Source organism: Chanodichthys erythropterus, chromosome 13 (assembly GCF_024489055.1).
Source record: "Chanodichthys erythropterus isolate Z2021 chromosome 13, ASM2448905v1, whole genome shotgun sequence".
NCBI lineage: Eukaryota > Metazoa > Chordata > Actinopteri > Cypriniformes > Xenocyprididae > Chanodichthys > Chanodichthys erythropterus.
Window position 1 is genome coordinate 37,973,897 of NC_090233.1, and position 13,240 is coordinate 37,987,136.

General features: G+C 34.8%; 1 protein-coding gene across 2 annotated transcripts; it reads left to right on the forward strand.

Moving 5' to 3' along the window:
* The first annotated feature begins 704 nt into the window (after positions 1-704).
* On the forward strand, positions 705-13,028 carry micu2 (mitochondrial calcium uptake 2). Of its 2 annotated transcripts, XM_067407135.1 has the most exons (13): positions 705-962; positions 3,184-3,319; positions 3,813-3,844; positions 4,009-4,084; positions 4,277-4,324; positions 5,897-5,979; positions 6,536-6,589; positions 6,780-6,874; positions 7,314-7,485; positions 10,314-10,415; positions 11,294-11,402; positions 11,542-11,699; positions 12,002-13,028. In XM_067407135.1, exons 1-13 carry the CDS (start codon positions 765-767, stop codon positions 12,101-12,103), a joined length of 1,365 nt encoding a protein of 454 aa, XP_067263236.1. In that variant the 5' UTR covers positions 705-764; the 3' UTR covers positions 12,104-13,028. The 2 variants fall into 2 exon arrangements, with proteins under 2 accessions (XP_067263236.1, XP_067263237.1); XM_067407136.1 differs by lacking the exon at positions 10,314-10,415 and having other exon boundaries at positions 706-962.
* The last annotated feature ends 212 nt before the right edge of the window (positions 13,029-13,240 follow it).

Sequence of the window (13,240 nt, forward strand, 5' to 3'; positions counted from 1 at the left end):
TATCTTATTTTGTGTTCAACAGATGAACGAAATTCATACAGGTTTGAAACAACTTGAGGGTGTGTGAATGATGACAGAATTTTCGCTTATGGGTGAACTATCCCTTTAAGTAGCCTACTAAGTAACATTAATTAACCACATGTACTTACTATAGGGTCAGGACTGGGGTTTGGTTTAGGGTTAGTTGTCTGTAATTATTCATAATTTACTGTAATTATTTGGCTTATAAGTACATGTTGCCTAACGTAGCCTAACATGATACTAAAACACTGTATAATAAAAAAAGTGTTATTAAACGAGTGAGCAGGGTTATCAGTAGCTATATAGGCTAGTCATAAATTTGTAGAGCAGCAGTTTATTGTCACAAAATATTTTAAATATTTGTGTTCATTAAAGCTGAGCAATGAAGCATGTTATAATTCCTGATAAACTCAGCTTGCCTGAAACATAAGAAAGCTGGTCGGAAGAACAGTTTTATGTAGGCTAGAAATCTTAAAAGTCTAATAAAATCACTTCTCAGAAATTAACCGGAGAAGATATCATGTCCTGTTTCGTAAAATTGCACACAGGACAGCTAAAATTACTATTAGTAAAAATGACTAAAACATCATCAATGTTTAATTTACTTGTCCAACTGCAAGGTGCGTCTTCCATTATAATCAGCTGTGGACGAGCTCGCCTGATGGGGGCGACAAATCACCGCCTCTTGTCACTCAAACTCCATTATCGACCAAAGAAGACTGATAAAAACTTCCCGTACAACAATGGCGACTTGGGCCAGGTTAGGCGCTAGTTGGCGGAGTACATTCAGAAGTTTGTTGCCTCGTAGAAGTGTATGGTATAGTCGAGCTGTTGGAGCCGGTCTGCTGGGCTCTGTTGTAACTGGCGGATTTATTCATTATAAGAATGAACCGAGATGGACACTGTGGCCACACATCGTGTACGCGGAGGAAGACGCGAAGGTAAACAAACTTTACTAATCAGAGACGACTTTTAAAATAACCTCTTAACTTTTTTAAATGTCATGTTGTCCGAGAAGTAAAACACATAACAGGCTCACAATCATGTCGTCTGTTTGTTCGTTGAGTCACTATGATTATACGGTCATCATCTGTTGAGGTTTAAGTATTAAAATGGGACTAACCGGTATTTACTATTATTAATCGGGGTTACCTGTGTTTTATTGCATTTTTGTAAATTGTATATGGAGTCTCAGTACAAGGCTAATATGTCTCCTGTTGCAAATGTTTATGTATACATATTTTGGATAGTTTGGATAGTAACACTGTTGCTATCACGTTGTAGGTGGAGGTCTGTCTGTATGGTGTCACAGCAAACTGTTGCTACTATGTGTCAGCCAGGTTACATAATCTAAATGCTTGTTTAATGACTCATTATGTGATTAACATTTGGAAAATGTACAGAATTAATTTAAACATAGTAGGGGAGAGCGGGGTAAGTTGTCACATGGGTAAGTTGTCACCCTCAACTCCAAAAATAGAGGCTCTATCTCAAAAATCAAATAGCCACTTTGTGTGACTTCTTCTATAGTCAACTTTCTGTTCACATGTGGTCAAGATCGCTCTAATCTGAGGTTAGCACAATTTTCTTATTTTTGGCTTAAAAAGTAAAAAAAAATTGCACTTTAAATTTTATGCAATACAACTTTGTTAGATATGAATGTTAAAAAATATTATTTTGCACAACATAGAGGAGACAGTAACATGTCTTTTGATACTTTAGCTGATGTGTTATGTTGAGCTCACCTTGAGATTTAGATGACATTAGCACACATGTCAGTTTGGGGCAAGTTGTCTCATTGACTTTGGGGCAAGTCATCACATGTGACAACTTGCCCCAGTAAAAATAAACACATGGAACATGCTCAAAAAAGAGGTTCAACATGTTAAGTCAGTTACGTTCAGAGATTAAACATGTTAAGCGAGTTATTTGCAGCATTCCATTCAGTTATCATGGATCTATGTGCAAGCCAGAGAAAGTTTGAGTTTAAAGTTCAAAGTAAAGTGGTCTTGCCACTTAATGTGTTTTTGATTGAAATGTGTATTGTTTGGATTGAAATAATTGTTTTTCCAAATTCTCTAGGCATGATTGTTTATATTTCCAGTTTTGGTTTGAATTTAAAAATTAAAATCAATGATAACAATTTAGTAGTTGTGTTCTTATTTTTAGATAATCTAGTGTGACGACTTACCCGCCAATGGGGCAAATTGTCACATGTGCACATTCTCTATTCAACATTCTACAACTCCGGAATGAGATAAGATATGAAAATGTAATGAATACAACATATGTGCCCTAGACTTCCTTCTTTCATTGAGTATGACATTTATACCATTGTGGTGTATGGTGTTCAGTAAATGTTAGACAGTGTGAAAAGTGTGACAACTTACCCTACTAGGGGAGCTACAATGTTAGAATCAGAGCCACAATTTCATTACTGAAGTGAATTCTCATGTACACCTATACCTGTTACTATAAAAACCCAATAAACAGTTAAAACGGTTATGGGGTAATCTTACAATAAGGGTTTGCATTGGTTAAGGAGAAAATAATAATAAATCTTCACATGTAAAGAAAATCAAATCATATTTTATCCCTCTGTGCAAATTTGTCATAATAAATTTAGTTTTATTTGTATACTATATTATAGTATTTAATATATATTATCTATTTTATATATTTTTTACAGTTTCATATTTTTTTATTTTACTTTTATTTAAGTTTTATTAATTGCATTTATATCTTTTCCATTTAACTTTATTTTTATTTGTTTTAGATTTAGAAAGGTTAGTACTTCGGCTTAAACTTACTTCAGTTAGTTGACAAGGTAACTTTGTTTCTATTTTTAAGATTTTTATCTAATATTTATATTTTATTTTATTTTTTTCTATTGCCAAAAACAATTTTAATAGTTTTAGTTTTAATTAACAATCACAACACTGCTCCCCTGTTGCCCCTGCTTAAAAAGACATTGAAATGCCACTTGCTCTTTTGTTTAAAAACTTTCCAGTTAAACATTATTTTTAACATTATTTAATGAAAAGATAAGTGCTCATAATTTTAATGTCTTCATTCTAGAGGCCAGGTTAAGCTCTAGACAGAATGCAAGTGCACAGTTCATGAATGCAACATCTTTCTTTCCATTTTTGTATGTCTGGAAAGAAAGAGGAGATCACAAGACCACAAGTGTCCATGAGACGACAGCGGTTCAACCAGTTCGCCTCCATGATCTATGAAGAGGAGCCATACATGACACCCAGAGACTTCCTCCATTCAGTCTTGATGGAGAAGGTGGATCGTAAGTGACATACCATCATATGCATGTGCGAACACTGAAAAAGAGACATGCGCTAGGAAGGCACTATTGCATATGTTATGTGATATTGTGCATTCATATTCTGTTGGACTAAGTAAAATATAGCTTTATTGCACTTTCTGATGACAGTTTTCACCTTTATGAAAAGTGCATACTTTAAAATTTCTGTCTAAATGTAAACTCTTATCAAAAAACACCAAGACCCCAAATTGCTGACGCATGCAGCCTTCCCCTCTCTCTCACTTGCACTCTCATTTATTTGAACATGTTTCTGGTTTGAGTGTACATCCGAGTGAAAATGCTGTTTATCTGGAAGTAATCACCTCTGCATGTTAGGCCTTGTATTCATAAACTAAGCATAATGTACTCCAGGATCTCTCCAAACACCACTACAGACCTCAAAGCTTTTTTCCCCTGTTGATTTTCGCTATGCTGCAAAATAATGTTACAACAATCTTTGATCTTCCTCTTATAGACAAACTAAAGAAAAAGGTGCTGACCAAAGCAGTAAGTGCATTTTGTTAGTTCACATGAATGTTGCTCAGAACACAAATAGACTAGCTCTAAACAAATGCCGTTATTATATGATTCATATGTGATGTGTGATTGTGCTGGAAGTCTCACTGACACAATTAAAGCTTTGCCTTATTATCTGATTGGTCCACTCACAGGATGTGGACGATATGGTTTGGGTGGCTTCCAGGGCTGAGGCAGGAAATCTCATGTTCAGAGGAATCGGAGACAAAGGTATATGTTAAGCGAACGCATGCCTTACATAGTCTACCTGGCTCAGTAATGGGTCTGTGTGCCAACTTCCTCCCATTGTGGAAATGTCATCATTAAAATGTAATTTTGAACATGCTGTTTCTGTTTATATAATTGAGTGTTTTAATTAACAACATTAACATTGAATCTCCTTGTCTGAACTATTATTTTCAGGGCTGATCTCATACACAGAGTACCTGTTTCTCCTCACTATTCTTACAAGTAAGTATTTCCTACCCTCATTTCATGAACCGTTTTATATCAGCTACATAAGTGCCCATCCCTGGAACCAATTATTTTGTGACATTCCTGAAGTCTGATTCTTTGACACTGTATCAAAATATGTCTACACCATCCTGCACTGCTGCTAAATTCACAGCATCATGGCAAAATTAACTTTAGCTGAGTTTGCAGCCTCTGTGAAATAATACAAACACAATAATTAGACAATGCATCATTGTCCTTGCTGGTTTCATGCAGCATTAAACATACAGCATGACCATATAGTCCAACTTAGGAACAAGTTAATTTGATAGATTTTAATGACTAGCTTTCTCACAAGTAAAAACAAATCTTAAGGACACAAAACCATTAAGTGGGATCAAAGCCAGAATATTTCCTTTTGATTCTCATTCCTAGTCTCAAAAGTCACAGAAGATGGTTGTAGAAAGTTAGCAATTTAATCACTTTCTGGTTCTGCAACAGAATTTATTGGGCCTCATTCACTAACTATTTATATATATACATATATATATATATATATATATATATATATATATATATATATATATACATATATATATATATATATATATATATATATATATATATATATACATATATATATATATATTTATTTATTTAACAAAGAGACAGTAAAAGAGTAAGAAAATTATAGCTCGAACTGCGAGGTTCCTCTGCATACAGATGCAGATTTGCGTATGTACAGCTGGCTAATCGTAGGTCTGTGATCTGGGTCTGTATAAATGTTGTTTATTGCGTTTGAACTTGTTTTGATGTCGCAATTGCTTGAGGATCTTACTGCATGTGCTCTCAGGTGAGAGCGTCATGTTTGCTGAGTGTGACAAAAGGAAAGGGTGTGCAGAAAGCCCTTATATGGACATGATTTGGGTTATATTTGATTTGTTTTATAAAAATTACTTTCCTCAGGCATGCGGTCGCTGATTTAGAATACTCTAAATTTCTTAACGTTAGAACAAGGTTAAAAACAAATTTATGTGCATACGTACTTGTGAATTAGGCAGAAATTTTTCTTGAGACGTTCTCCTGTGCATATAAATACAAATAAAACACAATTATTAGTGAATAAGACCCATTGTTCTTTAACTTGAATACAATCAGAATATTGTCTAAAAATCTAACAATCTAAGATTAGGTGAGTTTGCAGTTGGTCTGTACTTGACTAGATGCAAATTTTGTGTACAAAAAGTCTGTTCAGTACCAGCAGTTTCATTCCAGTTGTTCAAGTTTAGAGCCCTATGTTTGTTTTTGATATAAAGTTTTGATAATTTGCTGGCAAAGCCAAAAATACTGCATATTCACCAATTGCTTGCTGTGAAAGCATAATGTATTTACCAAAACATCACAATTGTATTTGTGATATTGACTGACACTGGGACAGCTGCATTATATTCGTTAGTCTTTTTAGTCTCTTTGTAGCAATTAGTTTTGTATGTCTGGTATGGGGGAGGGGGGTCTCTTTTGCTGGTCACAGATTATTCCAGAAAGCCGGTATCCATTGCTTAACTCAGTTAAACCGAATTGTGATTCCAGAACCTCAAACAGGATTTCATATTGCTTTCAAAATGCTTGATATTGATGGCAATGAGCATGTGGACAAGAAGGAATTTCAGAAGGTATGACATGTCTTTTCACACATTATTTATTTGACACTGTTTTCTCATACTCAAAATGAAAAGTGCAAATGTTGTTTAAAACCTTTTTTTTTTGTGTGTGTGTAAATGCATTTATTTATAAGAAGATATGCAGAACTAAGAAAGTTGTGGACTTAGATTTATACACTATGGAATGTAAGTAGTGTGGTCAATAGGGTCTGCTTTGTGTTTCTGTTAATGCTGGCATGAGATGAGACTGATGTGCACCAGGTATGTGGGAATGGTTGATGCATGATTGGTGCATGGTAGGAGCATCAGAAAGATACATACATTAATTGAATTTAGTTTGATTTTTAAGTGTTCAGTCTATTCACATGGATTAGTGTGCCATGTGGACGTGCATAAGGTTAGATTCACAAAAGCTCAAAAAGCTAGAGCATATCTACATCCTACCACCCCTTAACACACAAAAACATGCATAAACACTAGAGAATATCTGTGTGAATAAGTAAATCAGTTATTTGAATGTGCATGAGTTTTTACCAGCAGTCTACTAACTTTGCTCCCTTTTTTGAAGCTGAAGAAAGTTATTCGACCAAGGAAAGAGCTGCTAATGCAGGGTGGAACAGAGGTGGGTACATGTTTAAGTTCAGCAACTTTGCATGTTATTGTTATTGATTTAGAATTTGTTATTCTTATATTCTGTTTAGAAACACTTCCTAGTTGTTCAGTATCAAAGTTTTGTTGTATTGAATATCTTTTTAAAAACATTTGTTACATTTACAGACAATTTTTTACATTTCTCTACTGTTTTTCTACAGTTTTTAGACAGTGATTATGAGGTCAACACTACACTACAGGTTTTCTTCTTTGGGAAAAATGGCAAGAAAAGACTCCACTACAAAGATTTTTGCAGGTAAAGCAGCAGTCTCTTATGCTCACAGAGGCTGCATTTATTTGATCAAAAATACAGTAAAAACAGTAATATTTAAAATATTATTACAATTTAAAATAACTTTTCCTATTTTACTATATTTTAAATTTTGATTTATTCCTGTGATGGCAAAGTTGAATTTTCAGCATCATTACTCTAGTCTTCAGTGTCACATGATCCTTCAGAAATCAGTCTAATATGCTGATTTGGTGATCAAGAAACAAACAAGCATTTATTTAAAATAGAAATCTTTTTTAATATTCATAAATGCCTTTTTACTGTCATTTTTGTTCGATTTAATTAAATTGTTCAATTTAAACATCTGTTTAAAAGTTTGAAACAAACATTGTTCAAAGTCTCTCTAAGTGATAGGACAATCCTTGAGAGATGTATTGCAAGAATTTTGTTTCGTTTTTTGTAGGTTTATGGAAGATCTGCAGGCAGAGGTGCAAGAAGTTGAGTTCCTGAGGTTTTCTAAAGGGATGAAGACCATGAGGCGGGAGGACTTTGCTGAATGGCTGCTTCACTACACGAATGAAGAGGACAATGAGGCATACTGGGACAACATGAGGAAGAGGATCCCCACTGGACAAGTAACATGTTTTATACTCTAATACTGATCGTCCTGAATAGTATTATTATAAAGCCTTGGCCATAGATTGTTGTGCAGAATGGTTATATGCATTTTAAATAATTGCAAAAAGCATCATTGGCCAAAAAAAAACAAAAAAAAACAACTTTATCACCATCTAAATTTCACTGTTTTTTGGCCATGGCACAAAAGGACCAACTAATATAATTTCACTAATCATATCATCAGCACATGGGAAAGTGTGAAAGAGTGATTTCACCTGACTAGTACTCGATCATTCTGATTGGATTATAAGAGCAGACTGATTGCTATAAAAGAAGGGAAGAAGTGCTTCCAATCATTGTTCTTGTGTTAGCAATGGTTACCTCCAAAGTAAGAGTTGCAGCCACCATCAATTTGCATCAAAATAGCCTCACATTACGGGTAGGAGAGATGGCAAAATATTTTTATTCAGGAAAAACACAATTCACGGTTTTATTGTGATTTTTTTTTTTTTTTTTTCTCTCATGTTGATATTTTGCAAGTGACTGAGCAGTACAGCCAAACTAATTTCCCTATTTAAAAATGTAGCCTTACAAGGCAACAAAATATTAAAGAAAAAAAGAATGACCAGCCATTTAGGCCAAAGTAGGGGTGGGTAAAGATGAAAATTTGATTATTTTATCTTTGTTATTAAAAATAAGAACAGTTATTAAAACAATTATTAAAAATAAGAACAAAAGAACTTGAATAAACATATATAAAAATAAAACACTACATAGACATCACTGTATAAATTAGGGCTGCACGATTAATCGTACGATTTGAAAAAACCCATTGAAATCGTGCTTAAACGATTTGTCTTAGTGCGATTATGAAATCGCATAGCTACAATTATTTTTTTTTTTATGCGTGGCTTGTCAATGAATTATGGCTCCAAATGCTAATCCATCTGAAAACATCTGAAAGTTTGAATTGCTTATAATGTGCATTTGAAAAAACAACACTTTCAACAGCGTCAAACGTCTTTCCAGACATGAGAAGCATTTATTAACATCTTGTCCAACAAAAGAAAACATTTAATAACATGTTTTACTCCAAACTCACTTCATAACAACAGTTGAGCATCCTTCTGTCAGATGAAGTGGCTTCTTACACAGAATATGGTAGTCGTGTGTTTATTAGTCATGTTTAATCAATCAAAACGTTTCATTCTTATGTTTATTCAGCTACAGCGATTGTATAGGATTTCCTGGAATGACACATGTGCTGCGTCCCAATTCGCCTACTTATACTACGTCCTAAAAGTATGTACTGTTTTTGTAAAGAAAAAGTACATACTTTTGAGTGTGTAGTAGAAGAGTATGCAAGCTTTGGGACATACTACCTCGTCATAATTGCGTCATTAACGGACGTTCTGTCGCTTAGTTACGCAACCTGTAACTGTTTAAACTACACTGTCAATCATCTTGTCACAGTTAAAATCCTCCACATTTATTTAAATTTTATTTCCTACCGTTTCGGAGATAAATGTAGTCGCACGTTGATCTGCCAGTCATGGGTCTTTCATGCAATAACTCTCCTCGTCTTTGCATAATGATGCATTTAAAAATTAATGAACAAACGCATCGTTATAAAAGTTCACAATGCTGTTGCAAATGAAATATAATTTGGATAACATTTAATAAACATATTTTCGTCAGGTTAGATACTGATTATTAATCATTCAAGCCCCTTTATCTTAACCGCTCTGCTTAACCGGCTGACTCGCACATCCGTCATGTTTGTAGTTTTTTAACACTTTTTACTCGTTTTTGTAGTTCTAATCGAATCCTCGTCCACAGCGCAATGTGTTATGGGCAATATTACCGGTTAGAAGTGTGCAAGGATCTATTTATGACGGATAGTATGCGAATTGGGACGCAGCAATGTTCTACTTTGAAAGCAAGGCATATTTGCAGTTTCTGCCCGAGAGCGCCCTCTGGCTTTCAGATGGAGAAGCATTTACTACTGATTAGAGCCATACAACTCTGACAAGCTACGCATGAAATAATCACAGCCTTTGCCAAATCGCGTGCGATAAATCGTGCAGCCCTAGTATGAATTATATATACAGTGATTCTTATTAAAACTTCAGTGAAGAGCAGTAAGTGATTTTCTCTTTGTCTTTTGTTGTTTGATTAACATTTAATGACAAGTGGCAGCAGGTTTATTAGGCTGCTGTCACTTTAAGACCTCATCTGGTTTTCTCCCAACTGTTTACGTTCACTTAAGACATATCTGAATGTGTTTACGTAAACCTTGTATGTATTTGACAGTTTAAGTGCAATAAGACACAAAAGATAACTTAGTTTAGAACTCACACGCTGTTTAAAAAGCTTTAAATGTGCGCGCACTTTGGTTGTATGTGCTCAGAAAAGCTTGTCAGAACAACCTGCAAATAAAATGTTTAACCGACAAGGCTTTAAAACGCATGCAAATAATTAACCTTTGTGATTATGAATAACTGCAGTGTCACGTGAGCGTAACCCTACCTCTGCGTTAACGTGATGTGAATGTATGTCGCGTTAGGACGGAGGCACCAGAACTGCAATTGATAGAATGCACTGTAGCACGATACTATGGTATTTCTTCAAAAGCAGATCGTGGAGACATTTTAATTGTTCACAATCAAAAATTGTGATATTGCACACCCCTAAGTTACATGCAAGAAAATTGCTGCAAAGAACATTGCACCTAAAAGAAACATTTACCGGATCATCAAGAACTTCAAGGAGAAAGGTTCAACTGCCGTAAAGAAGGCTTTAGGTCGTCCCTGAGTGTCCAGCAATATTTGCTTAATATTTGCAGCAGGTAGGTGTTAGTGCATCTGCACGCAGATTGAGGCCAAGACTATTGGACAATGGCCTGGTATCAAGAAGGGCAGCAATGAAGATGTCCATAGAAGAAAAGGTAAACACTACCATGATTCCTGTGTTGTGCCAACAGTGAAGCATCCTGAGACCATCCATGAGTAGGGTTCTCATCCAAGGGAGTGGGCTCTCTCACAATTCTCCCCTAAAACACTGCCATGAATAAAGAATGGTACCAAAACATTCTGCAAGGGTACCAATTAAAATTACTTGTTAAAAACTGACCTCGCATCATAATTTTTTAGTCTTGAGATGATTGGATTCTAGATGTGGTAGAGCTGCCAAATCATTCTTGAGGACATGGCATTTACAGAGTTGGATAAATGACATTTAGAGCAGTGGCTCTCAACCAGGGGGCCTCAACAAACTTTCAAAGGGGCTGCAGGATTACTTGGGAGTATTTAAAGCTGCTGTCCGCGATTTTTGGCCCTCTAGCGGTTAATAAACAGAACTGCACGTGTCTTGCGGAGGAACATTCTAGCCGGAGCTACTTTTCTCCATGTAAGTCTATGGCGAGTCACGCAGTTACTGTGATACTCTGCGGCAAATCCTACCAGTCCGGTCTGAAATAGTCTGAATATAAACACTTATAAGTGTACCATAATGAAACAAAAAAATTGCGGACTGCAGCTTTAAACTATTTATTTGTTAATATATTGTTATCATCAAACTCTAATAGTGTGAATATTGTGTTGGACAGTGGGGGGGCCTTTGAGTCAAAAAGTTTTAACTGCTGATTTAGAGGACTCTGGAACCTGTTGAAACTGCCATTTATGATAAAACCATCAACTAGCTGAAATATCTTGTGAAAAAACATGGTGACTATTAACGTTATTTATAACATAAGAAGCATTATTTGACAATAAAAGACCTTGTACGTTTGTAAAACAGTGTCTGTTTTTTTTTTTTATTTGTCAGAGCATCACCTTTGAAGAATTTAAAGTGTTCTGTCTCTTTACCAACAATCTGGAGGACTTCGCATTCTCAGTAAAAATGATTAATGATGCCAACAAGCCAATAGGAATGGGTAAGACTGATCTGGATGCCAATAGTTTTAACTTTAAATAATACATAATATCAAAACATTTTTCTACATTTTTCAGGTCAAAGTTGTGTTGAATGTCATTGAAATGCATAGCAATATCCCTCATTCTGTTGCTCTATAGCTCAGTTTAAGCGAGCGGTGAAGATAGCGACAGGTCACGACCTTTCAGAGAATGTTTTGGACACCGTTTTTAAGATCTTTGACCTGGATGGGGACAACTGTCTGAGTCATAAAGAGTTCCTTGGAGTGATGAAAGACAGAGTACTTCGTGGACTCAGGGTGAGAATCCATTTAGCCCTTTAATTGATAATTAATTATTAATTTGCATAATTTAATTTATTTAATTTATACTGTTGTGCTATTAATCATTTCATAAAAATCATTAGTGTTAAAAGAATTATTGGTAGTAAATTCTGACATAAATACTAATGTCTATGCTGACAATAATACACATGATGGACATTAATCTGAACGGCAACTATCGCTCAATTTTGTGACAGTAGATAATCTTTATGATTGTGTGTAAGTGGCTCAGCGCAGAAACCAGTAGACTTACTGTAGTTTGCATCTGTGTTTCATAGGTTAAGCCCCAGTATGGTATTTCTGGTTATTGGAAATGTGTGAAAAGAGAGACACTGCAAGGAGCTCAAGAGGCACTCCGTGAATCCGGCAGCCCTGTCTGACAGAGGAAGAGGTCTGCATTTGAGTATGTGGCTGGCCGGATGTGGTAATATTTGCAGTTCCGTATACTTCTGAGGAGGAAAATGGTACATAATTCATTAATTAATCACAAGCACCAGAGCTTGTCAGTTGTACTGTCAGTTAAATTGTAATCTTTTCCTTTAAATGTTTACATGGGTCCAAAGAATACTGCTTGTACAGTGATATTGTCATTGGCCCAAAACATATTAAATACTTATAAATCAAAATTATAAACAATCTTTTATATATATATATATAATTAGTTTCATGGTTGGCTTGTTTTCAGTTTTTGTTTTCTTTTGGAAATCTGTGATGTGCTCTTAGGCCTTGAATTTGTGAAATGGCCTGTGTACTCTCAAAATTACACTGTCAGTTCATGATTTTTCTTATGTGGATAGATAACTGTTTAATAGTAAACATGTTTAATTATATGTAGCATTTATTTTACTTGGGATGTGGTGTTGTTTACATATAACCTCTATGTAAATCTTTTGTGTTATAGAAGATTATAACACATTATCCTGTGGATAATCTGCATCTAATGCAGATTTTGCAATTATCACCCCGAAACTCTAGTCTAGATGACTCTTGTACTGGATTTAGTTGCTTTTGGGATTGTTTTGTGACTGAACAAATGAGCAGTTCCATCTTAGGTACGCTCATTGTAAAACCTTTTTTACAAAGAGTTTTGTCCTTTTTGAGTTTCATTTGTGAAATTTGAAATAAGGCTGTGAAATACAGTTTTCTTCCTTTAAATTGAAAGACTCCATGTACTGTAAGTGTCTGTGTGGTATCTGTGATGACAATCTGTTTAACTCTTTAATCTGTGGGTTTTTTTCCCTGTTGTTTTTGGTTTTTGTAACATGTTTTTTTATTTCTAGGGCACAATAAAATTTTCAATCTTATAAAAATATACTACCATTTTCTATTAAAAGACAGAAATCATGTGATGACTATCAATTACTTAAAATATTACAATGATTAATTAGAATGCTCTAAAAAGTATACATATATTTTGCATACTAATAAGTTTACGCGTTCAACATAGGTTCGCTGTCTTTGTACACGTAAATAATCTTGCTTTAGGAAATCGACGTCTGCAAAATACAATTATTCCA